The sequence below is a fragment of the Urocitellus parryii genome, chromosome 9, assembly GCF_045843805.1.
Source record: "Urocitellus parryii isolate mUroPar1 chromosome 9, mUroPar1.hap1, whole genome shotgun sequence".
Taxonomy (NCBI): domain Eukaryota; kingdom Metazoa; phylum Chordata; class Mammalia; order Rodentia; family Sciuridae; genus Urocitellus; species Urocitellus parryii.
The window spans coordinates 134,683,843-134,710,163 of record NC_135539.1 but is presented as its reverse complement, the minus strand read 5'-3'; the positions used below and the strand labels follow the sequence as shown (position 1 = coordinate 134,710,163).

General features: G+C 34.5%; 2 protein-coding genes across 2 annotated transcripts in view; one reads left to right on the top strand and one right to left on the bottom strand.

Annotated features, from left to right (window-relative positions):
• The window catches only part of Tdrd5 (tudor domain containing 5), a 66,500-nt gene that overhangs the window by 9,352 nt on the left and 30,827 nt on the right, over positions 1 to 26,321 (top strand). Inside the window, exons 4-10 of the mRNA XM_026388505.2 lie at positions 7,383 to 7,466; positions 9,770 to 9,830; positions 15,564 to 15,713; positions 19,719 to 19,891; positions 21,098 to 21,318; positions 23,793 to 24,005; positions 24,639 to 24,705. Coding sequence (XP_026244290.1) covers positions 7,383 to 7,466; positions 9,770 to 9,830; positions 15,564 to 15,713; positions 19,719 to 19,891; positions 21,098 to 21,318; positions 23,793 to 24,005; positions 24,639 to 24,705 — 969 coding nt within the window. The remainder of the gene's footprint in view (positions 1 to 7,382; positions 7,467 to 9,769; positions 9,831 to 15,563; positions 15,714 to 19,718; positions 19,892 to 21,097; positions 21,319 to 23,792; positions 24,006 to 24,638; positions 24,706 to 26,321) is intronic.
• Positions 5,223 to 6,318, bottom strand: LOC144256895 (ORM1-like protein 1). Its single transcript, XM_077802671.1, has one exon. The coding sequence runs from the start codon at positions 6,311 to 6,313 to the stop codon at positions 5,852 to 5,854; it is 462 nt and encodes a 153-aa protein (XP_077658797.1). The 5' UTR covers positions 6,314 to 6,318; the 3' UTR covers positions 5,223 to 5,851.

Genomic DNA, 26,321 nt, shown 5'->3' with positions numbered 1-26,321 from the left:
TGTTAAATCATTATCATCAGAAGAGGCTGTTCTTTAGGTTAATTAGTGTAATTCTCTGGAGGTTATATTCTGTGGCCAACTTTGACAAGCTTTTCCCTAAGTTCATATGAAATGTTTAGTATGACAAATCAAATTCCTTATGGCCTATCTTTTAGTTAAATGAACCAAACTAATCCTATTTATAGGATCCTAGTCCATTTAGGTTGCTCTAGCAGAAATCCCATAAACTGGGTGGCTTATCAAAAAAGATTTTTTTTCTCACATAGGTTCTATCTATGAAAAATACTTGGAGGCTGGGAAATCCAAGAATGTGGCAGTGGCAGATCTGTGTCTAGTGAGGGCCTGCTTCCTAGTTCATAGGGCCTGCTTCCTAGTTCTTTTCTCTCTGTCCTCACACAGCCAAAAGGACAAAGGATTTTATACTTAGGACCTGACCACCTCCTAGTGCCTGGACCTCAGGGTTAGGATTTTCAACACAGGAACTTAGAGAAGGGGCACAAATGTCCAGGCCATAGCAGATAACCTGGCAGATTCCTATAAATGTATGACAGCTTGAAAGCATTGCCACAGAATGTTTCTGTGCAAGTTTTGTGATCTTAATCAAAAAACATATTAATGTTTTCCCACATGGCCAAAATACCCGCAGTGTGTCCTCAGAGTGACTTCTGTTCCTTTCTGCTTTTAGTTTCTTCATCTTCCCCAAATGCTTCCACCCTCATATTTATCAATAACCTCCCAGGTGTCTGTATTTAAAAACTTTTTCTTATTTCAAAAGTAATAGAGTGCAGAAAATTTGCAGTTTTGAAAGGCATAGAAGATAAAAATCATCTGTGCTTTTGTCACCTAGAAAAATTGACTGTTTAAAAAATGAATCTTTTGTGACCTTTTTTCCTGCCGTAAGCATGCATTGTCAACATTCACATTGTTAAAAACTCTAATGCATCATGATTTATAACATCAGTTTAAGTGGGCCATAATTTGTTTAATTTATAATCTAGGTTGGGTATTTTTTCTTTCTAGTTTGTGCTATTAAATATTTTCTTTCTAGTTTGTGCTATTAAATTTTCTAGTTTGTGCTATAAAAATAACTATATAATGAAAATCTTGCTCAAAATTTGCAAGCCTCTCTATTACATCACAGGATAAATTTCTAGAAGAGCAATTGCCAGATCAAAAGGCATGGGCACTTTTATGGCTTAAACATGTGATTAGGTTGTCCTTCCTAACAATGGTTCCAGTTAACACTGTTGCAGAATGTGTGTGAGTGTGCTACTTTCCTTGCACCTTTACTCAGACTTAGTTGAGAAGGACACTTCAGAGAACCCTCCCCACCAATGCCCACTGCTTTTCTAAGACCTTCAGTCATGTTGTCTTCTTATGACACTCTGTTGGGCTATTTTTTAAAATTAACATTTTTTATTCTAATTTGTTACATATGACAGCAGAATACATTACAATTCATATTACACGTATAGTCTGTGGGGCTATTTTTAATTCTTAAATCAAAAAGTAGAAGTTGCATAAATTTATGGTATAGAAGTTGCATAAATTTATGGTATAGAAATATGCCATTGCAGAGTGGCTAAGTCAAAATGGCAACATGAGCATTTCCTCCATACTTTTGTGTGTGTGGTGAAAACTCCCCAAATTTTCCAAGTAATACATTATTATTAACCATAGTCACCATGATGTATAATTGATCTCTTGAATTATTCCTCCTATCTACTGAAAGTTTTTTCTTTTGGCAACATCTCAGTACCCTCAGCCTTGAGTAATGACCATTTTGTTCTGTTTGTTTGATTTCACACTCCACGTAAGAGTGAGATCATGTGGAATCAATATTTTTTATTATATTTGTTATAATTGGAAATGTATTTATATGGTTTTTAAAATTTTCCCCATACTAAATTCTCACGAGGACAGAGATCATATATAGCTTATTGACCCCTGAATATCCAACACAGTACAGTGGGAAGAGCATATATTATATGCTCAGTATATTTTTGTTAAATGAGTAAACGAATGTTTAAATTTCTTCTGATTTGACAGGTAAAAATCTTACTGCTAATGAGTATTTGAGGTTGAACTTTGTTTTTATTATTTAGTGTTTTTAGTTAATTGCCTATTTATGTCTTTGTTTATTTTTCTGAGAAAATGTCTATTCAGAGCTCTTTCTGGCTCTATAGGCTCCTATTCTGAATATGGCATATTTTCTTTGTAGCTTTCCAATTTTATTTTCTAAAATATTATATCTTGTTTACTTGATTTATTTCCTATTTCTTGTCTTTGATCTGTAAGCACCTGAGTCCAAAAGCATTGTTGACATCCGGTCCACCTTTGATTTTCCTCATGTGGGTTTACCTCCCTGTCTTAATTTTTTTTGCACATCACAACTTCCCTCTATTTACCTGGACTTTCAAACAGCTCTCCCATCCCATTCAATTTAGTCAGCTTATTAACTCTTCTAGCTTGAATGTTTTTTCCTTACCTATTTGAGATGCATTGTTTCTAGCTAAGAGCCCATAATTTCGTTACCTTCAAACTATGATGGGCAAATATTTTCTCTGAAGGGCAACAAAATATTTTCTCTGAAGGGCTACTTGACTTGTGAGATGAATGGTGTGTGTTGTAACAGCTTAACTCTGTGCTTGCAGCAGCCATAACAATATATAAATAAGTGTGGCTGTGTTCCAACAAAACTGGGGATACTGAAATTTGAATATCATAATTTTCATGTGTCACAAAATATTCTGCTTTTGACTCCTCTGTGACCATTTTAAAATGTCAAAACTATTCTTCAAACATGGACCATACAAAAACCAATGGCAGGACAGATTTAACCTGGGAGCCAGGTTTGCTGACTGTCATAGGCTATGTTTCAGAGAGAGAGATCAAGTCATTGCTATCCAGCCATTTACTTACCAGTTTTCTGTATTTCAAAATCCCTTAGTTTCTGCAACACTTGAGGCTCCAGGCTATTTTTCTGATCTTGTTATCCATCCCTGGCTAATCAACAATTCTTACTGCTCCATCATCTTTCCTGATTCTGTGGATTTCATCTCTTGTAATATCCTTTTTTCCATTCTCACTCTCCCTACACTCTAGTTAAAACTCTTGCCTAGCATTCTAGCTAACACAGTTTCAGTAGTCAACTGGTTGTCCGTCACCCTTCCAATCTAATTGCCAAATTATGGTTCTGATCATGTCTCTCCCTTCCAAAAAATCTAGCATCATATATCCAAAAAAAAAAAAAACTGCTTAGTTTGGCATTTAAGGTGTTCAATCTACCTTCCCAGCTATCTCTTCTACAATTTTCCCAATGCCTTCAGGTAACTATTTTTCTTTGAAGTTTCTTCTACTTTCAGTGCCTTCTTCACCATCTCTGCAAAAATTTGACCATCCTTCAAAGCACTTCTAAAAATGAAACATGCTGAGTACTTGTAATTTGATGTGATGAATTCTTTTTTGCCAGGTGGGGAGTACTAGCAACTGAACCCAGGGATACTTTACCACTGAGTCACATCCTTAGCCCTTTTTTATTTTGAAACAGGGTCTTACTAAATTACCAAGGCTGGCCTTGAACTTGAGTTGTAACAGCTTAACTCTGTCCTGCCTCTGGCTCCTGAGTCACTGGGATTATAGGCATGCATCTTTGTACTGGCAGGATTCTCTTTATTAGCACTTAGAGTCAGTTTTAGGTTGTAGCTGTTTATACACTCATTAATTTCCCTCTTAATTGTAATTGCCTCAAGAGGAATGATGTTGTCAAAGGTGACCTTCTTTGTCCCCTGAAACACCTAGCACAGTGATAATTTATTAAGTTGTTATGGTAAGAACATGTTGGGATATGATAAAAGAACAATAAGGAATGTAAACATAATAGTTTAACCAACATGGAAATGCCCAAGAAAATATGAAACTATGGAAAAACTTAAATCTTAGAAACTAAATAGGAAGCCATCAAGCTGCCAAAATGTTGAGGGATTTCTGCTAAATGTGGTGCTATTGAAGGATGGGCAGATTCTTGCAGAGATGGTGGAGAAGTTGCAGTGATATTGGATGAAAAGAGGAGTGAATAATGAAGAGTGAATTCTGCCAAGGGGAGCCCTGCCATACCAGAGGATCAGGACAGGGTCATATTGAACTCCTTCTGTGCACAGCCATGATTAGCACTCTCCATACCTTGCCTCCTAGTTTTCACATCAGCATATGAGAGATGGAAGTTATCTTCATTTTTCAGATAAAGAAATAGGTTTCTTGGGCTGGGGCTGGGGCTCAGCAGTGGTGCACTTGCCTGGCATGTGTGAGGCACTGAGTTCAATTCTCAGCACCACTTTTAAATAAAATAAGTGTATCAACTAAAAAAATATATTTTAAAAAAAGAAATTGGTTTCTTCACACAGGTTTTATTTTATTTTTACACCAAGGAAAAAATTTTATTAAAGTATAGATTACCAGTTATTTAAAAATACATAAGACAAATATACAAAGGCAGTATCATACAACTGATTTCTAAACTCAATACTTTTGAAATACAAAACAATGATCACTACCCTGAAAAGTCAGTTTGTTGACAGAGATTGATCTTTAAGTTCGTCAAAAACTCCTTTCACTCAATTTTGTTTATATGTATTACTCAGTTTTTCAGTTTTATCATATATCAGAACTTTGTTTTTTTGTTTCTTTTTTTTTAATGTGATTGCTTCTCAAGTATAGTATAGTTTTTTCTTGCAATTAATGTTAGCAACTATAGGTAACTTCCCTAAGTCACAAGAATTCAATATAATCACTACTTTAAATAGTTACCATTTAGAGTTACCTATACTAAGACTCGCATGTTTAAAGTAAAAATATTAACAAGCAAACTATGGGGGTTGAGAGCAGGACTAAGGAAAGACAATCTTATCTTTTACTATAGACCTGCTAAAACAAAATATCTATTACTTACTTTGGTACTATGGCTAGAGAAGCAGTTACTGCTAGACCACAGGTAGCTATGTAGCTGTCCATTTTATATTTCCTTTTCTAAGGAATGACAGACTTTACCAATTAAGTTTCTTAACCTAAAAAACAGGCACCTATAAGCAACCCTGTACTTTAACTTCTTGAAATAAATTATTTTAACTGGTTTATTAGCAGCCTTGTGTCTGGAAAACCAAGTAAATCTGTTTTGTTCCAAAATTAGAATGCTGACTCAGATGGTATCTTCCAGCAGCAGTCATGAAGGTGGACTTTCAAAAACTATGTAACATAATAAATGCAAAAATAATTTCATCTATCAACACATAATACTGAGCCAGCAAAAACCCCAAAACAAAAAACCCCATTCATAAGATAATTTATAAGAAACTGGTTTGTACAAAATAAGAAGTATATATCCTCTTACATAAGAGAAATATATATGGTAATAAAAGTAATCTATAATAAACTTACAGAGATGATTCCGATTTACATGTTAAGTCTGCCTAAACTAATTGTCACTAAAGGACTGAAAATTTTCTTTTCCTCATGTCATGCCCATCATTATAATTAAGCTGGTCCTAGTTTCTTACAAATATCTTACTTCCTTGGATTTATTTACTACACCCTCACTGTACTGCAATTAACTTATACGCTGGGCCTGCCCAGCCTGCCTATAAAGCCTTTCTTCCAAAATATACCAGATGTATTAAACAGAGGCATCATTTAGTAGAATTCTGCACTTCAAGACAGCATCTGAAGAACCAGCAATTGGTCCTCTGATGTAGATACCTCTCATTTCACATTATCATAGAAACAGTGCAGTTTACCAACTACTCCTTCCTTACAGGAAACTCAGTAGCTGTAAAAATTTTGTTCAGTTTCAAACATTTCAATACTTATTAATTCCAAAGATCCGAACACCATGTAGTTGGGGCATTTTGGGAATAAGCACACTCAGAAGAGAAGCTGTGTTTAGGATGAAGTGAGTTGAATCATACTTCGTATAGAAACTTGCCAGAAAATATAGAATTATTGGAGAAATTGTGAAAAACTTCCGTGAAGATGTAAACTGTACTCCATAGTCCAGTTGTTCCCAATGAGTTAGGAGCCTTGCTTTACCTTGGTCAGGAGTTTCAAAAGGTGTTCCTTTTACTGCATGCAAAAATACATACATCCCCAGATTATGTATAATATTTGTTAAGGTCCAAGCAACAGGAACACTGAAGAAAGGAATGCTGAGTAAGACAATATGGAGCAAGCCAACTCCCAATGCATATGTCAGCCACATACCCCGGCTATTCATTACACGGGTATTTGGATTCACTTCACTGTGGGCAACTCCAACATTCATGTTTGCTCCGCTGCCCGGTTCTCATCGGCCGGCACGGCGCGAGGGCAACCCAGCAGCAACCTCCCACACAGGTTTTAAATAATGACAGGCCAAGTAAAAGACAACCCCCCAAAAAAAAGTTTAGAAGGAAAAAATATTATAGTGATTGTATCTTGGTGATAGGAGTTCATGTAATATGTATTTTTCTTTATAACTTCACGACTTCTCTAATTTAGTTGTCAACTGTAATGACCTGAATGCACATGACTTCATGATCTCTCTCACTTCATTGCTTTGTTCACTAGACATGGACCATGTGCATGTGCTGCGGTCTGTTCTCTGGTCGCCTACTCCTTGACTGCTACCATGCATCAGATTTTTACTTTATTGGCCCTCTCTGTGCCAGTGGCTTCATTTGTTGTATTAAAATACTCAGACTCCTGCTATTTTATCTTGGGCCTCTCCTGTCTACTTCCAATTAAGTTTAGATTTTTATTTGTTATTTCCTTAACTTTATTCTGTTTTTTTCCCCCTCCTACTTTCTCAAATGTCTGATCTCCCTCCTATTTCCTTCTATCTTTAGGAGGGCCCTTGCATTTGACTCTCAGAATACTACAGCTATCAGAGTTACTCTCTGCCTTCTAGCCTCACATACAGAGTCTTTCTGTGCCACTGTTTTTCATCCTTTGCTTCTGTTGCCACAAAATAGCTTTTCCTTCCTACTCTTTAGGGCTAGTGTCCCACCTGTGACTCACTCATTCTGTGTCTCCTGGTATTAGGCATTCATATTCACTAAGTATGTGTTTCATAAACATTTAGTACTTTTATAAATAGAAAATTAGTGGCAAAAATCCCTCTGAATGTGTTATAGAGAATGTTATAGTGGAGAATTCCTCATGTCTAGTTTTTGAAAATTTTATCTGCATATTTACGTGGTATGAAAAGTCAGTGCTACTTCTTAAGAACAGTGTTTTATCCATTTGGTTGAAGGATATTTCCTTTTACAGATATTTCCTTTTTATGCTGTTTTAGATTTGTCTTTGACTTTATGTATGTCACAGGCTGTGACTTGACTTTTTTTGCCCCATAGTTGGAGAACACATTCAAATCGGTCATTGCACAAATTGGACCTGGAGGGACCATCAATCCAGAACTAAAACATAAGATAAAATTTGTAAGTATTTTCCTTTTATTGGAAGCAATAATAATTGTTTATAAATTCAGATATCATTTGTGGTTGAGTTTAATTTGCTTGTAGTTACACCTGATGCCTGATATTTTCTAATATATTGAAAATAGAATAGCTATTCTTTTAAAATGAAAAAATACATAAAGTACACACTATATAAAATTTCAGTGTAAAACTATTTAGGAAATATGTTATTCCTTCACTTCCTCCCCTCACCCTAATAATTCTAGCTTAAAATAAATGTTCATCAAATACTATTCCATATAATGTGTGGTTATGTTTATCATGTTTCATTTATGAGATCCATGATTAATTAAATTTGGGTTATTTTTACCCTTGGCTATTTAAAAATGCTGTAGTAAATGTCCTTGAACATTTATCCAGTAGTGGTTGCCAATCAAAAGCATTGGCTATTTATGTTTTGCCAATAACTGTTACTACATTGCCCTCTGAAAGATTTGATTGAACAAATTTACTCTTCCACTGACAGTGAAGTGTTACTCTCCAGTCATGTTGTTTTAATTTATAACTGATTTTTATCCTGAGTGTCTTTAATATGCTTATAGTCATATTTTTAAAAATGTGAACTGCCTATTCATGTCTTTGGCCTAATCTGTTGTTTTCCCTTATTAAAATATGAAAACTCTTTGTTTTTATGCATTGGGCCAAAGGGTGAACACATTTAAGATGTTGTGGGAGCTATTGATTCTGATTTGAATGATCAGGTGCCATCGTGGCTCTTACTGCCTTATACTGTCCATTTCAGGGGTTGTGACTTTACTGGGAGAAATGCAAAATCCCTGGTACATTCAGGCTGTGTTTTGATTTTTGTTTTTGAAACTCGAATACCTAATAATAATTTGTTACAGGATATTAAATATGACTTTTTATGGTACCAAAAATTAGAGAAAAGTTAGTGTTCATTGATAAAGGGTTGGTTAAATTATCCACATAGAGTAAGGAATATGATGTGGCTTGTAAGAAAGCTTATGTATTTCTCTTAGCAAACACTGAATTATCTCCTTCACATGTTGAACTTTAAAACCAGGTTTTATAGAATACTATGTTCAGTGTTCTCCTCCCGGAGTGAGTGATGTGGGTATACACACACACACACGTTTCAAATGCATGCTTTCTGAAGTACATCATGGCTGTCTCTGGGATTTTTGAAAAAAAAATTTAATATTTTTTTTTAGCTGTAGCTGTATATGATACCTTTATTTTATTTGTTTTTTATGTGGTGCTGAGAATCGAGCCCAGTGCTGCACACATGCTAGGTGATTGCTTTACCACTGAGCCACAACCCCAGCCCCTTGAAATTTTTACTTTTTCCTGAAACTTGAATTAGAATTTTGTATTAAATATAATCAAGTAAAAACTAGGAAAACACAAAATTTTATGCTACATTGGAGATAGAACCAGTCATTTCTAGGGATTTATCTAAAAAAATCATTGGACAAATGTGCATAATGAAAATATGAGGTTAACAATTGCAGTATTTGTGATAATGAAAAATAAATGACTATAAAAAGGATACATTTAGGTACCTTGAATGTGAAACTATAGGGTTGTGAGGTTCTTACATTTTATGTGACGTAGTATGGATACATTTAGGTACCTTGAATATTTTGAAAAACCTGTCTGTAGCTTGTTTATCCATGTTTATTGATTAGAACAATGATTATGCAAACTTTAACCTTATTTTTATATGAACATAAATGTTTTATGTGGATATGGGCAATAATGGATTTTAAAAAAATTTTTTTAAAACATACTTTTTTAGTTATTGATGGACCTTTAATTAATTAATTTATTTATTTATAGTGGTGCTGAGACTCAAACCCAGTGCCTCTCACATGCTAGGCAAGTGCTCTTTCACTGAGCCACAACTCCAGCCAATGGCTATTTTTATAACTGTATTTTCTGAAATTTTCTATAACATCCATTTGTATTTTTTGCAATTAAAATGTTTGAATATTAATGCACAATATTAATTGTATGTGAGCTGAAAGCAAATATATTAGCTGGGCTAAAGAAACACAGGACTTTACGGGAGTTGTGGCATTGTAGGATTATGTAATAGTGATTTCTCAACTCTGGAAATATTTGGAATCACTTTTATATATATTTTAAAATCATAAAACTGATTTTTTAAAATAAAAGCATTATATGATATATTTGAATCATAATGTTATTTTTGCCTTTGTTACTATTTATACTATCTTATTTTAAACATTTGGTATCCTAGTACTTCAATTCTATGTTGTATTTCATTTTCATTTTATTAGGTTGTATCTAAGTTTCCAGAGGGTTTGTTAATTTCTAAACTTCTTGGGGAGTTTGAGGTAAGTGTTCTTTTTTTCTGTGATTTACATTTCTTGTGATAGAAATTTTGTTGCTATTCCTTGGATCCCTCAAGTCTATACCTTTAACACTTAAATACTGTTTTGCATTTTAGTGTCTTTTTCTTCATTACAAGAGTTAAGGATATTTACTTGATTATGCGTAAGAGGGCTCTTTTTACAACTTAGTGATAACATCTTTGGAATGAAAATTGATTTATTTTTGATGTCTGACAATAACAAGTGTCAATTGGGAATATGGAAAAATAATCTCATTTCACGTTTTTTATTTTTTTTATATCCAGTGAGATTAAGAATGAAGGGTAAAATAAGGGCATATTCAGATAATCAAATAGATAATTGTAAACACACCTGCACTATAAAGAGATGCTAAAGAATGTTCCTCAGGCTGAAGAAAATGATGCCAGATTGGAACTTGAATCTCCAGGAAGAGCTGTAGAATAAAGGATATATGGTATATCTAAAAATCTTTCTTTCACCAATTAAAATATGACTATTATTACAAAGATGATAGTATATAATTGGTTTTAACTTAAAGATGTATCGTGCTACAGCATAATGAATCAGGGCAGAATGTGAAACTATAGGGTTGTGAGATTCTTATGTTTTTTGTGAGGTGATACAATAAGGCTGAGAAGTTAAAGATGTGTACTATAATACCTAGAACAATAATTAAAATGTAGTTACAGCATAAATTTAATAGATTCTTTAAAATGCAATTGTATAAAAACATTGTAAATGCAAACAAAGACTGGGAAGGAGGGAACAGGCGATAGATGGTATCATTGGAATCAACAGAAATTTTTTAATTTTATTTTTTTTATTAGCTACACATGACATTACAATGATCTTGGCAATTCATACATTTGAATCATTGGGGTATAATTTCTCACTTTTCTAGTTGTACAGTGGAATCAACAGAAATTAATAGTGGTAATTTTAAATCTAGTTATAGTAATTTCATAAGTGTAAATGGACTACTATTAAAATTTGGAAATGAGACTGTGGAAAGCAAGATGCAACTATGTTATCTACAGGGAACACATCATAAATGTGAGGATAGATTGGTTCAAAATAAAAGATAAGAAATATATACAAGAAATATAGAAAAACTGAAGTGACTAAAACAACTTCAGATAATACATTGGGCTTGAAGCCTGCTTTATCAGCAATTGGCACATTCCATCAGGGTTAAGGGCCAGTTCTTCAGGAAGACGATCATAAATGTGAATTCACCTAATAAATAGTATAAACATTCTCTGAATTTTGACAGAATTAAGAATTCTATAAATCTAGTTGGAGATCTAAATACTGTCTTCCCAAATGGCTAAAAAAAAAAAAAAAGTTCTGTATCTTGTATATTTATTGAAGCTAATTGAATGGAAAATGTAAGTTTACCATTTCAATATGAATTTTATAAAAAGTTAAAAAAGATTTTGAATTCTAGATAATAATGTATGTGCTGACATTTTGCGGGGAAAACATTGATGTCTGTAGGTTACTTTGAAATATATAAAAAAATGAATTGGATGGATTTATTGATGATAAAACAAAATAATGCTGATAATTCTATAATTTGGGTGATAGAGTTCTGTCCAATTCTTTAGCCTTTTTCTGTTTTAAATTTTTATAAGAAAAATGTTATTAAAAGAACAAGAAAAGATAAAAAAGAATTTAAGAAAAAGTAACAGATATTGAAAACAGGCAAAATAAAGCTAACATATGAATAATGCCAAAGAAAAGAATAACAAAGTAATTCAAATAAACTTTACTGAAATGAAATATTTGAAACTATTATTGAAAGAGTGCACTAGCAGCTGGGGTTGTAGCTCAGTGGCAGAGTGCTTGCCTGGCATGTGTGAGGCACTGGGTTCGATCTTCAGCACCACATAAAAGTAAAAAAAAATAAAGATATTGTATCCATCTACAACTAAAAGATAAAAAAAAAAATTGTACTTCATGCTTAAATCGTTAACCTAGAATAACCAAACCCAAATTAGTGGACTTCAAAGAAAAAGGAAGAAACTCCTTTGACCATTTAAAACAAAAAGAGCAAGTGACTTGTAAGGGAATAAAATTAGATCATTAGACATTTTTATATCTTGTTTTGCCAGAGGAAAGTAACATATTTCAAATATTCAAGGAAAGAAAATGTGAGCCAAGAATTTTATGCTAGCAAAACTGACTCAACTGTAGAGACAGACTACAACCATGCAAGAATTCAAGAACTGTTGTTCCCTTGAACCATTCTGAAGACATCTTCTACAGAGTCATCAATGTCATATTAATAAAAGGACTGACATTTAATGCTACTTCCACAACCAAAACCATATGAAGTTAGGAGAAAATATATAATGGCTGTATACTCTTGTGAATACATACACAAAATGAAATGGAGAAGAAGGGTTGAATATATGCCAAAGTTGAATTTTTATTATATTATGGTAATCTTATTCTGAAACCATTGTTATATGATGGGTACAAGGCAAATTAATTATGAGATGATTCTACTAGTATATACAAGTGTTTTCTAATTGCATAAATCAAGACTGGAACATTTTGTCATAGCAGACCAACAAGGAAACTGCTAAGAAAAGGGTCATATCAAAAGGGCTTACAAATCCACTTGAAGAGTTATTTTAGGCTTTAGTAGGATAATAATAGCAATGACTTAAAGCAATGACCAAATATATTTCATTCCATGAGTTTATATGATATTAAAAAACAATTGGTTAACATAGAAGATGACAGAGAACAAATCACCTTTTAGAAAAATGATAAATTTAATCACTTATCCTGATTTTTCTAAGAGAATTGTATGACTGAGTAACCAATAGAAAATGAGGGGAAGAATATCCTTATAAAAATCTTCCAATTAAATAATGAAAAATAATTGATAGAATAACTCTATTAAAGCCCTATATAAAATAATGGATCTAGGTACTGACCAGTGATGGTCCCTAAGAACACCAAAAAGACTACTGGACATTGTGTGCCTTTTTAGAACACACAGGCTTATTTACAGTCTTGTCAAAGAGATCAGTCATGAGTTTTATCCAGTTGCCAATGAAGGAAATAATATTCCACTATGAGCTTGTCATCTGAAAAATCCAGTTGGGAAACAAAATCATGTAATAGGATATATGCATAGCTTTGACAGTATAAGTATAAACTCTAAGGAAAAATAATAAGAGTAAAGTTGAATGGGCGATGGAAGGGAAGTAAGGAAAGTGGGAGTAGAAATATATCAAGTCTATAGTTGTCCATTTGGGAGTCAGTAAAGCAGAAAGCATAACAAAAGAGAAAGCATAACAAAGGAATTAGGACAAAATATATTTGACACATCAATGCATTGACTCAGGTATCCTATCAAAAGAAAATGATTCTCGGGCTCATAAAACAAAACTCTACTGTTTCATGTACTAATAGGAAACTAATGTCTCTATTTAACAGCAAAAGGCAAGATTCGTATGATGTATATAATCTTAAAGCATATTCAAGTTTTCACAATTTCTGGAAATTTGCATATAATGATAGTTACTTCCAGGAGATGATTGCTAGGTGACTGAAGAATTGGGGGTGAGCTGGAGACTGTTCTGCTATATACCTTCTTGAACCTTTTGAATGTTACCTATTCAAAAAGTTAGTAACATTTTAAAAAATCCTTTCAACCTAGTCTTACGTTCAATTGAATTGTATTTCTATAGTCCTAGACACTTATAAGAAGGGTTAAAAAAAAACTATTAAAGACTAATGAACATAAAGGGAAAAGAAGCCTTAAGATATAATATACAGGGCTGGGGTTGTAGCTCAGTGGTAGAGTGCTCACCTAGCACATATGAGGCACTGAGTTCAAACTTCAGCACCACATAAAAATAAACAAAATAAAGATATTGTGTCCATCTACAACTAAAAAAATACATAAAAAGATATAATGTACAAAGAAGTAAGTAGAGATATTAACTCTACTTTTCCATCACTCCTGCCCTATTCTCTACCAATTCTTTTTCCTTTGGGATGCTCATGGGTGGCTATAAATGTGATATTAATGACCCTTGTTCTATTGCTCTATCATGGTTCAAGAGATAAAAGTTGAATTAAGAATTTGATCATTTTAATGGTGAGTCTTTTTTTTTAATTGTGCAGCTTTTATTTGAAATCTTCGTATCCTTTCAAGTGGGGTTGTGTCAATACAGAGCATTCAAACAGTTTTAACTGTTAATGCACTGAGTAACAACTCAGTTCTCCATTACCATAGTGAAAGACCTAAGATAATTAAAACAGAAAAGGCTAAGATTGGTTCATAATGTGGCGGCTCTGTTCATGCCTGATTTCTTTGGGCCTGTGGCAAGGCAGCACTTCATAGCAGGAAAATGTAGAACATGTAGCAGAGCAAAATCACTCATGTTATTCAGGGAACAAAAGGAGTGAGGAGGGGGCCAGGCTCCCACCATCTTCAAGAGCACACCCAGTGACCTAAAGACCTCTCACTGGGCCCCACATCTTAAAGTTTCCATCATATCCCTGCAGTATCACCTTGAGTCTACACCTTTTAACACAGAGGCCTTTGGGGAACATTCAACATTCAAAATATAGCAGACTGAATCATTCAATCTATTTAATATCTAGACTTATTTAAATCTTTTAAAATTTATTTTAATTAGGTCTATATGACAGCAGAATGCATTTGATTCATGGTATACAATTGTAGTACAACTTTTCATTTCTCTGGTTGTACACGATCTAGCATTGCACCATATGTGCAGTCATACATGTACCTAGGGTAATGATGTAAGTCTCATTCCACCATCTCTCCTGCCCCTGTGTTCCCACCCCACCTGTCCCTCCTTTGCCCAAAGTTCCTCCATTTTTCCCATACCCTCCTCCCCTTATGAATCAGCATCCACTTATCAGAACATTTGGCCTTTGGTTTTGGGGAATTGGTTTACTTGGCTTAGCATGATATTCTCCAACTCCATCCATTTATATGCAAATGCCATAATTTTTTTCTTTTCTAATGCTGAGTGATATTCCATTGTGTATATATCAGTTTCTTTATCCATTATTTATAAATGGTGAATCTTTTGACAAGGGAAAATTTACCAGTTCTCCATGCAGTTTTAACCCAAACTAGTGTGGTACCCCATATTTTCTCTCGCATCTTTATTTGGTATGAATTTTCTTCTTTACCAAGGCAATAAAATCGAATTGTACACTACAGGAAATACACTCATAAGAAACCTGCTTATTTTGCCCATCTTCTAAGGTGAAATAATAAAATTTAAGGAAATATTTTAAATAGTAATGCCAATTCTGCATGTTGAAAATGGTCAAGGATATTCTTTCTCTGAAAAACATAGAAATAAGAATAGGCTTATTATGAGTTTTGTAGTTTATACATTCTTCACTCCCAAATACCTTTGCTTTATAATCAAATATTGTTAAAAATGAGAGGTGAAAATTTCCCCTCACTTTCACTTCGATTTATCATATACTCTCAAAGGAGCTTGACATTGGCCTAGAAGTTTATGGTAAGGGATTATTAGCCACTTTTGTAAAATGCTTGGGTGGAAACACAGCTTTACACCCAAGTTCACTGAAGCTTAAAATTTTAGCTTAGCTAAATTCAAATTAAAGCATTGTCCAAGAGTACCTGTACATATTTTATTTCTGCTATCTAATGTTTTTCATAATTTCCATTTATTTTTGTGACAGGCAGTTTTTAAAGAGCAACTTTCACCAAAAAAATTGGGCTTTTTAAATGTGACAGAACTTGTTGGAGCTCTTAGTGATATTCTTCGTGTTGAGTTCAGGGAAGGAGAACAAGACTTGCTAGTGTTTGATGCTGATATGAGGCCGGTACTAACAGGTAAGTTGTCCCACAGTGTAATGCAAACCTCATTTTTAATTGTTTTTGTAAGAACAGGAGAAAAGAAAATATTGGCTAGGTAAGAGTCATCTTTATAACTACATCAGACAAACATATTATGTATTAGCATTGAAATGTTTTATGTATAATGATCTTTTTTCTGGTGGTATTTATTGTAATAAAGTTAACTGTATTTTAAAAATTGAATTTTTTTTCCTTGGTGGAGATTGACTTGAAGAGCATTCTGCCTCAGAGCTACATACCTAGTCCTTTTATTTTGAGGCAGGGTCTTGCTAAGTTGCCCAGGTGGGCCTCAAATTTATGATCCTTCTGCCTTAGCCTCTGAATTTTTAAAATTAATTCATTGTGCCAGACACAGTGGCACTTGCCTATAATCCCAGCAACCCAGGAAGCTAAGATAGGAAGATTACAAGTTCAAGGCCAGCCTCAGCAATTTAGCAAGGTTTGAAGCAATATAGAAAGGTCCTGTCCCACGATAAAAAATAAAAAGTGTTGGGGATATAGCTCAGTGGTTAAGTATCCCTGAGTTCAATCCCCAATATCATAAATAAATAAATGAATTTTTTGATAATCCTGAAGAGAATTTTCTGATTAAATGGTCTGATAGTTCAGTGGTTAACTTTGGCTATATATCAAAAGCATTTTAGAAAGATGTGGAGATTCAGAATAAATGGGTATGCATTCATAACCCCTCTTGCATTTTTAAAATAACTATTTGAGGATAATTTTAGGCTTATGGAAAAATTGCAAAGGTAGTACCAAGTTCCCATATTCTTTTCATACATTTTCCCCTAATATTATTATCTTTAATATTACTGTAATTTATTTGTCAGAGCTAAGACGTTAACATTGGCACATTGTAACTAACTAAACTCCAGATTCTATTACCAATTTTTCTTTTTTTATTGGTTGTTCAAAACATTACAAAGCTCATGACATATCATCTTTCATACATTTGATTCAAGTGAGTTATGAACTCCTATTTTTACCCCAAATACAAATTGCAGAATCACATCAGTTACACATCCACTGTTTTACATATTGCTATACTAGTGTCTGTTGTATTCTGCCTTTCCTATCCCCTACTATCCCCCCTCCCCTCCCCTTCCATCTTCCCTCTCTACCTCATCTGCTGTTGTTCAGTTCTCACCCTTGTTTCCCCCGCCTTCCCCTCACAACCTCTTGTATGTGATTTTGTATAACATTGAGGGTCCGTTTCCATGCAGTTTCCCTTCTCTCTCCCTTTCCCCCTACCACTCGTCTCTGTTTAAGGTTAATCTTTTCCTCATGCTCTTCCTCCCTGCTCAGTTCTTAGTTGCTCTCCTTAAATCAAAGACATTTGGCATTTGTTTTTTAGGGATTGACTAGCTTCACTTAGCATAATCTGCTCTAGTGCCATCCATTTCCCTGCAAATTCCATGATTTTGTCATTTTTTAGTGCTGCGTAATACTCCATTGTATATAAATGCCACATTTTTTAATCCATTCATCTATTGAAGGGCATCTAGGTTGGTTCCACAGTCTAGCTATTGTGAATTGTGCTACTGTGATCATTGATGTGGCAGTATCCCTATAGTACGCTCTTTTAAGGTCTTCAGGGAATAGTTCGAGAAGGGCGATAGCTGGGTCAAATGGTGGTTCCATTCCCAGATTTCCCAGGAATCTCCATACTGCTTTCCAAATTGGCCGCACCAATTTGCAGTCCCACCAGCAATGTACGAGTGTACCCTTTTCTCCACATCCTCTCCAGCACTTATTGTTGTTTGACTTCATAATGGCTGCCAATCTTACTGGAGTGAGATGGTATCTTAGGGTGGTTTTGATTTGCATTTCTCTGACTGCTAGAGATGGTGAGCATTTTTTCATGTACTTGTTGATTGATTGTATGTCCCCCTCTGAGAAGTGTCTGTTCAGGTCCTTGGCCCATTTGTTGATTGGGTTGTTATCTTATTGTTTAATTTTTTGAGTTCTTTGTAAATTCTGGAAATTAGGGCTCTATCTGAAGTGTGAGGAGTAAAGATTTGTTCCCAGGATGTAGGCTCCCTAGTTACTTCTCTTATTGTTTCTCTTGCTGAGAAAAAACTTTTTAGTTTAAGTCCCATTTGTTTATTTTTGTTATTAACTCTTGGGCTATGGGCGTCCTATTAAGGAATTTGGAGCCCGACCCCACAATATGTAGATTGGAGCCAACTTTTTCTTCTATCAGGCGCAGAGTCTCTGATTTGATATCAAGCTCTTTGATCCATTTTGAGTTAACTTTTGGGCATGGCGAGAAAAAGGTGTTAAGCTTCATTTTATTGCATATGGATTTCCAGTTTTCCCAGCAACATTTGTTGAAGATGCTATCCTTCCTCCATTGCATGCTTTTAGCCCCTTTATCAAATACAAGAAAGTTGTAATTTTGTGGATTGGTTTCTGTGTCCTCTATTCTGTACCATTGGTCCACCTGCCTGTTTTGGTACCAGTACCATGCTGTTTTTGTTACTATTGCTCTGTAGTACAGTTTAAAAACTGGTATCACTATACCTCCAGATTCACACTTCCTGCTTAGAATTGCTTTTGCTATTCTGGGTCTTTTGTTTTTCCATATGAATTTCATGATTGCTTTATCTATTTCTACAAGAAATGCCGTTGGGATTGCATTGAACCTGTAGAGAACTTTGGGTAATATCGCCATTTTGATGATGTTAGTTCTGCCTATCCATGAACAGGGTATATTTTTCCATCTTCTAAGATCTTCTATTTCTCTCTTTAGGGTTCTGTAGTTTTCATTATATAAATCTTTCACCTCTTTTGTTAGGTTGATTCCCAAGTATTTTATTTTTTTTTGAGGATATTGTGAATGGGTGGTTTTCCTCATTTCCATTTCAGAAGTTTTGTTGCTGATATACAGGAATGCCTTTGATTTATGCGTGTTGATTTTATATCCTGCCACTTTGCTGAATTCATTTATTAGTTCTAGTAGTTTCTTTGTAGACCCTTTTGGATCTTCTAGGTATAGAATCATGTCGTCAGCAAATAGTGATAATTTAAGTTCTTCTTTTCCTATTTTTATGCCTTTAATTTCTTTTGTCTAATTGCTCTGGCTAGTATTTCAAGAACTAAATTGAATAGAAGTGGTGATAGAGGGCATCCCTGTCTTGTTCCAGATTTTAGAGGGAATGCCTTCAGTTTTTCTCCATTTAGGATGATGCTAGCCTGAGGCTTAGCATATATATAGCTTTTACAATGTTGAGGTAAGTTCCAGTCTCCTATTGATGGACATTTACATTGTTCACATTTTTACCATTATAAGAAATATAGTAATAAACTTTTTTTTTTTAATTTCTTATGGTGCTAGAGATTGAACCCAGGACCTCATACATGCTGGCAAGTGCTCTACCACTGAGCTTCCTCCTCAGCCCCATGATACATATTTTTGTACCCACATCTTTCTGTACTTTCTGTTTATTTCTTTCGGAACCACTGTGGTTGTAGGTCTATCTTTCTGGAGTCTGTTTTAATGTGCCAATTACTTGTGGTCATCATATATATGTAAATTAAACAAAACATGTGATCGACTTGAGGATGCCTAAGAATTAAGGAATCATGGAATATTAAGTAGCCATGTACATTATAAACAACGATGAATGAATGTTTGAGCTTAATTAGAACAAGAAATAAATTGAAATCAGGATATTGAAAAATAAAGCCATTCACCAAACTTTAAGAAGCATTGCCATACTACATACTCCCCTTGCCCCAACACACACACACACACACACAAATGAGGATTCATTCTCATCTAGAACTTCTCTTAGACCTTTCCATGTGGCAAGATATACAAGGACAGGTTAGTATTTCTCATTTATCACTATCTCCTTAGTACCTGGCAAATAGGAGATGCTTATTAACAATTGTACTATTATTGTAGCAAATATGCACAGGCTGTTCTGTTGGCCATTTCAGATGGAGCTGTTTCAACAGTCAGAAATTTATGTTTAGTTCAACCAGATAAGAAAATGGAAGCCAAGGCTTGTGTCTCCAGTCCCCCTAGAAATTCACTGTCTACTGCTGCTGTCAAGGAGACTGCATGGGATTGCCCTTTGAAGAACCATAAAGAACCAGAACAGAAGATATATAAGAAGCCTAATCTGGTTGTAAAGCCTTTACAGCTGGTGAGTGAGGTTTAAAGACTCTGCACAATGCAGATTCAGCATTATGAAAAGTAACCAAATGAAACCAGAATTACTTTTAGAAAAATCTTGTCTCTATATACCTCATTTATTGAAAAGATTAGTTCTTTCATCCAAAGTCACCTTATATAGTATCTTTTCAGTAATTTATGTAACCAGTTTTCCCTCAATTTTCAGATGGTTTTGAGATTGGATAGTCCTTATATGATGATGGTACTGTCTCTGTCTCCCTGTGATTGAAATGTGGGCTGGAAAATCCTGAGGGGCTTCCAAGGGGACCACAGAGGAGCTGTTGACTGAGTGCCTCAACAGCTGCTGCAAATCTCCTTTGCACTCAACCTCAGTTATTGGGTCCTTTTTTCTCACCCTTCTGTCATTAGATCTTTTTTTTTTTTTTTTTTTTTGAGAGAGAATTTCAATATTTATTTAAAAAAAAAAATAAAAGCAACATCTTTGTTGTGGTGCTGAGGATCGAACCCGGGCTGCACGATGCCAGGCGAGCGTGCTACCGCTTGAGCCACATCCCCAGCCTCCTGTCATTACATCTTTACACACAATTCTTTTTGTGTTCTGTTCTCCTATTCCTTATGTTATTACTAAGGAATTAGTCTTATGTTACTCTTCATTGTACCCTCAGTATCTGGCTCCTTTCATGAGATGATAAAAATTTGAGAGCCTGCTATATTGTTCTGGAGGACAATAAAAAGGCCTACAGGAATATTTATTTTAGAAGACAAAATGGTATATTTTAGAAATGTTTGCACAATCCTATTTTTGATTGGAAGACTAGTCTAAAATTTAATCTAGACTTCGTTACCTTTCCCTGTTGGTAGGGTTGAGTAGAATGAGAATTCACTTTAGTTCAGCCTGAATATTTGAAATATCATGTTGTCAAATTTTAATAAGGCATTTGCATAATATGTCTTAACTCTTTGCCTAATATCAGAAGGTAATATATTCATATTTTAACATAAGAATCACCTGTGGAATTTTTTGATATGCATGGTTTCATTCTCACATATTCTGAGACAGTAAATCTGGCCTGAACCCATGAATATGAATTTTTATAATTTCCCAAATGATTCTGAAAAAGGCAACTAATGAAGTATACTTTGAGAAATGTCAGGGTTTGAAATGTCACCCAAAGATTTATTATGGTTTCTTTGATTTCTTTCTTTTAACTTGTAGCAAGTAGGAATAAGTAAATCACAGCTCAGCTTGGCAATGGCAAATCATGATATCCCACCAGATGCTGTACAGGAGAAGAAATTATGCAGACTTCCACCATTAGATACCAGTACCCTTGTGGGGGTCTTTGTGGAGTATATTATCTCTCCAAGTCAATTCTACATCCGAATCTATAGCAGGGATTCATCAGAGTTACTTGAAGACATGATGATTGAAATGCGGTAGGAGTCCTTCTTTTCAATGTGTTTTTTCATGTATCATTCTAATTAGGAGTTATCATTTTTGGTCTCAGGACTCTTAAAATGAAAGACCCAAAGAGAGCTTTTGTTTATTGATATTTCCTATATAGAAATTAAATTGCAGAGTTAAAAAATGCTTATTTTAAAAATTCATGGGTGATAATATAACATTTTTATAAAAATAACTTTTTAGAAAATGGAAGAGTACCATTGTTTTACATTTTTACAGATCACTTTAATATTTGGCTTAATAGGGAAAAAAAGCTGGATTTTAATATCTGCTTCTACATGTAATCTATTGAGATACAATAGCCCCAGATAACCTTATACAGGCAAAATGTTCCAAGATACTCAGTGGATACCTGAAACAGGATAATACCAAACCCTGTGTATATACTGTTTTTTTTCTTATATACACATAACTATAATAAAGTTTAATTTATAAATTAGGAATAGTAAGAGATTAACAACAATAAAAATAATAAAACAACTATAACAGTATTCTGTAACACAAGTTGATTGAACAACTGATGTAGCTATTAAGTAACTAATGGGCAGGTAGTGTATACTGTGGGCATATGCTACACAAAGCCATGATTCACACCCTGGCCGGATGGAGTAGGATGGTACAAGATTTCATCATACTACTCAGAAAAGCATGCATTTTTAGACTTGTGATTTGCTTATTTCTGGAATTTTCCATTTAATAATTTTGTACTACAGTTTTCCATGGGTAACTGAGCAAAAACCATTGAAAATGGTAAAACTACTATATGTGGTTTTGGTTAAAGTGTATGGAAACATCTGGCTTCCCAAATATATAGTTTGGGAAAGGAGTATTTTAATAGCCTTTTCAGAAAATTGTGAATATTATTTTTAAAATATGCCCAAAGTTGACAAATGATAGTTTCTTGAAGATTACACTGTGAAATTTGAATTTTTCATATGCTTTTATGTTAAAATTGGTCTACATGTGTGCTTTTAGTCAATCCAGGACTAGTTATGTAATTACAGGTCCCAGTGCAAAATTAAAACACAGGGCATCTTACTTAAAAATTAAGAATTTCAAGACAGTGATGGCAGAGCATTTAAGGAAACACAAGGCCTCTTAAGCATGAATTCATGAGAAAGCATCCCTGAATTAATCTTTTGCCCATGTATAAATGCTAGGTCACTAAATTATACATATTTTTATATGTTGGCACATTTCATCACATAACATTTAAAAATCATATTTGTTGCTGGGCATGGTGGCACATGCCTATAATCTGAGTAGCTCAGGAGGCTGAGATAGGAAGATCATGAGTTCAAAGCCAGTCTCGGCAATTGTAAGGTACTAAGTGAGACCCTGTCTCTAAATAAAAATATAAAAGTGGTTGAGTGCCCCCGAGTTCATTCCCCAGTATCCTACCCACTCCAATCACATTTGTTAATAACACTACTGAAGTCATTAGAAAAACATGAAATATTGGCGAGCGGTCAAGCTTGTGGTGGTGGATGCAGTATTTCCAAAGTCTCAACTTTTACTTGAAAAATTGAATTTTATCATTGACAATATATACTGTTGTTTTCCTTGCGGTGACAGGCTCACTTAACTTTGGGTAAGATGATTACCAAACGCCCAAAAGTGAATTATCATAATTCGTTAATTTTTTTTGAGCAAAAAAAGGTGGTTCTTTCCATGAAAAACAGTGACTAATTCATCTTTCAAGTGAAAAAAATCATACTTCCCTCCCAATAAAAGATTAGGTCACAATTCAGAACACACAAGCTTTTCCTTGACATAACTAGGGAAATGCCTTATGTATACTTAGTTTCATTTTTGTCACGTAGTATTGAAAAGATGTCACTTAGTGACTGTTTAATAAGCTTAATCTTTATCAGAGACGATATTAAATGACATTGGCTTTTTTTTTTATTAATGTGAATATATGGCAGTGACAATTAAGTGGCTATAAGTTTGCCACTGCCTCGATTTAGCTAAGGTGCCTGGCTTATGTACCCATTGTTACTTTTACATGGTCAATGCAAATTTCAACATAGTAAAGGGCAGATAAGGGTTCACTAATATTATGAAAATAGTTTTGATCTTGTGGACCTCCTGGAAAAGCATTAGGGTATATACTTTGAGACCTACTGCCTTAAAAAATGTCCATTTTAGGAAGAGATGGGAAATGAGATCGCATTGTATTGTGTTCTGAGAATGTGAGATAAGAAAATGAATGTATAATTTTCATACTTTATCTTTGAATAAGTTTGTTAATAAAGAGAATGACTTTGGACAAGAAAAAAGAATAAAATTCTTTGGCTTTGGTAAGCATTAACAAATCAGGGAAAAAAATCCTGATTTTTTTTTTCTTTGCCTTTTGCCCAGGCTTTTCTATTCTTGACCTATCAATAAAAACAATCTTTAATTTTTCTTCCCCTATGGTTTCTCTGTATATGGAATTCCACAGACGTTGTTATTCTAACCAGCTGGTTTCTGATCGATATATCATGCCAGAATGTTTTGTCCAGCCGGGACACCTGTGTTGTGTAAGGATTTCTGAGGATAAGTGGTGGTATCGGGTTATTATCCATCGAGTGCTTGGGAAAAAGGAAGTTGAAGTATTCTACCCAGACTTTGGAAATATCGGAACTGTTCAGAAGTCCTCTCTCAGGTTCCTCAAGTGAGTTGAATTTAATAAGAACAATGGACAAATTAAATTTTGAATCAGTGCTGAAACTTGGTGAGGCTGTGATCTCTCTTATTTTTCTTTAGCTTTATCGCTCCATCCTTCCACCCTTTTCATGTCTCTTCTTAGTGTCATTTAATTTCACAGGTGGATTATAATCTCATGTCTTCTTTAACTTGACTATGAATTTGAATGGACCATTTGGCTAAATTTTAGCCTCTTATTAAGAAAGTGACTCCTTGGGAATGGCAAGTTGAAGACCAGCCTGGGCAACTTAGCAAGACTCTGTCTCAAAAAAATAGGAAGGACTGGGAATGTAGAGTGCCCCTGGGTTCAACCATCAGTTTCCAAAAAACTAAAAACCAAAACTAAAAGAAAACTACCCTTTGGGTCATACTAAGAAGTGCGTTCATATATTCAGGAAGCTTGAACCTGAATTTCTACTGTATGGTTCTCTCAAAGATGTATTTTATACTTTTTCGTTTTTTTAAAGTACGAGGCATTTATTATTAAATTGATGAGTAAAATACTCTGAAATGTTGTGCATAACAAATCAAGAAGCAGAGATTTTATAAAAATGCACTTTAAACATATGATTAAATGTTCACATATTGATTGTTGCTGCAGGTGCTGCTACACAAAGCTTCCCGCTCAGGCTATCCCTTGCTCTTTGGCTTGGGTGAGACCCGTAGAGGTATGTACTCTTGTTTTCCAGTAATTAGAAAACATTTTGAGTGTTTATTTTTTTTCAAGACTGTTTCTGAGTTCTTAGGATACAAAAACAAAACATGAAACCAGGCCCCTCTGCTCCCAAAAATCAGGTATGTTGTATGGAATGGAAATATGTGGACAGACATTGTTGTACCCTGTTGTATTTGCTATAATAGAGATTCTTACAGCATGACAAAGGAGCAAAAGGAAGTAGCCCCATCTCTCCAGGGTAATCAGGAAGTTTCATAGTAAAGGTGGCATCTGAGTGGAACTTTGAAAGAAGATTAGGAACCAGACAAGAGGAAAAACATTCCAGGGAGAGTAGTGTGAACATTTCAAATTTAAGAAATTAGTTCTGTTGGCTCTGAATATAGAATGAGCTGGAAGGTACATGACAAATGATGTCAGAAATAGGCACAGACTTCACGTGGAGAGCCGTGTTCAGAGGTCAAAAAGCTGCTGTCCCTTAGATGCTGGGGAACTGCCATAGTCAGGTGTCATTTTTAAGAGAATTCTCCCATACATTGTGAAAGGTGATTGGAGGGCCTGCAGAAAGCATTTACATTCACATAGGCAGGTATGGTGTGTGCAGTTATAATTATCTCTGGCCTTTACCTTTTCTCCTCTGAACCTACACGTACCTATGTGTGTTCCTCACGCCATTATTGTCTGTTTAACCTAAATAATTTATCAGTTGCTTACATATAAATGACTATTTAAAAATATCTTTTAGTTGAAAAATACAGCAAAGAGAACCAAAAAAATCATATAATTCAGGGCTGGGGTTGTGGCTCAGCAGTAAAGCACTCGCCTAGCATGTGCGAGGCCCTGGATTCAATCCTCAGCACCACATAAAAATAAATAAAGGTATTGACAACTGCAACTAAAAAAATTAAATATTAAAAAAATCATATAATTCAACCACTGAGACACACTCATCTTAGAAATTGTTGTATTTCTTCCAGTTTATTTTATTGTATGTAGAAAGTCCAGGTTTTTGAAAGGTTTTTAGTGTTACCTAAAATAATCATAATATGTTGTATATTATGCTTTTTCACTTAGCATTTAGCATAAATATACTTTAAGTTCTCAATTCTAATGGATTCATAGTAATTTATTAGCTAAATATGCATTGTGGCCTGTTTAACCATTCCTTTATTGTTGGACATTTAATCTTCTACATTTCCACTATTATAAACAATGTACGCAAAGTGTTTTGTTTTATTTATTTGCAGTACTGGATTGAACGCAGGCCCTTGTGCATTCTAGGCAAGCACTAAACCACTAATCTCCACCGCCAGCACCCCTAACTCTGCCTTTTTGTTAGACAGTCTCACAAAGTTGCCCAGACCAGCCTCCCAAGTAACTGGGTTATAGACGTGCACCACTGCACTCAGATTTCACAAAAACCATACATTGTACTACCATCAGGATTGGGTTTTAGTCTGTAGTCTTAAATGGGTCTCTTTTTACTGCTTTGGCCATCAGGAAGCTGGATGCTAAATTTGCAACCCATTTATAACCAATGTCTTTTACATCAGCCAAATGGCTTCTCTGTTTTGTTTTCTTTTTTTTCCTCTTCATTGCCTTCTTATTTGC

Excerpts from the sequence above, each read along its gene's own strand:
- LOC144256895 (XM_077802671.1), bottom strand. The coding sequence starts at position 6,313 with ATGAATGTTGGAGTTGCCCACAGTGAAGTGAATCCAAATACCCGTGTA.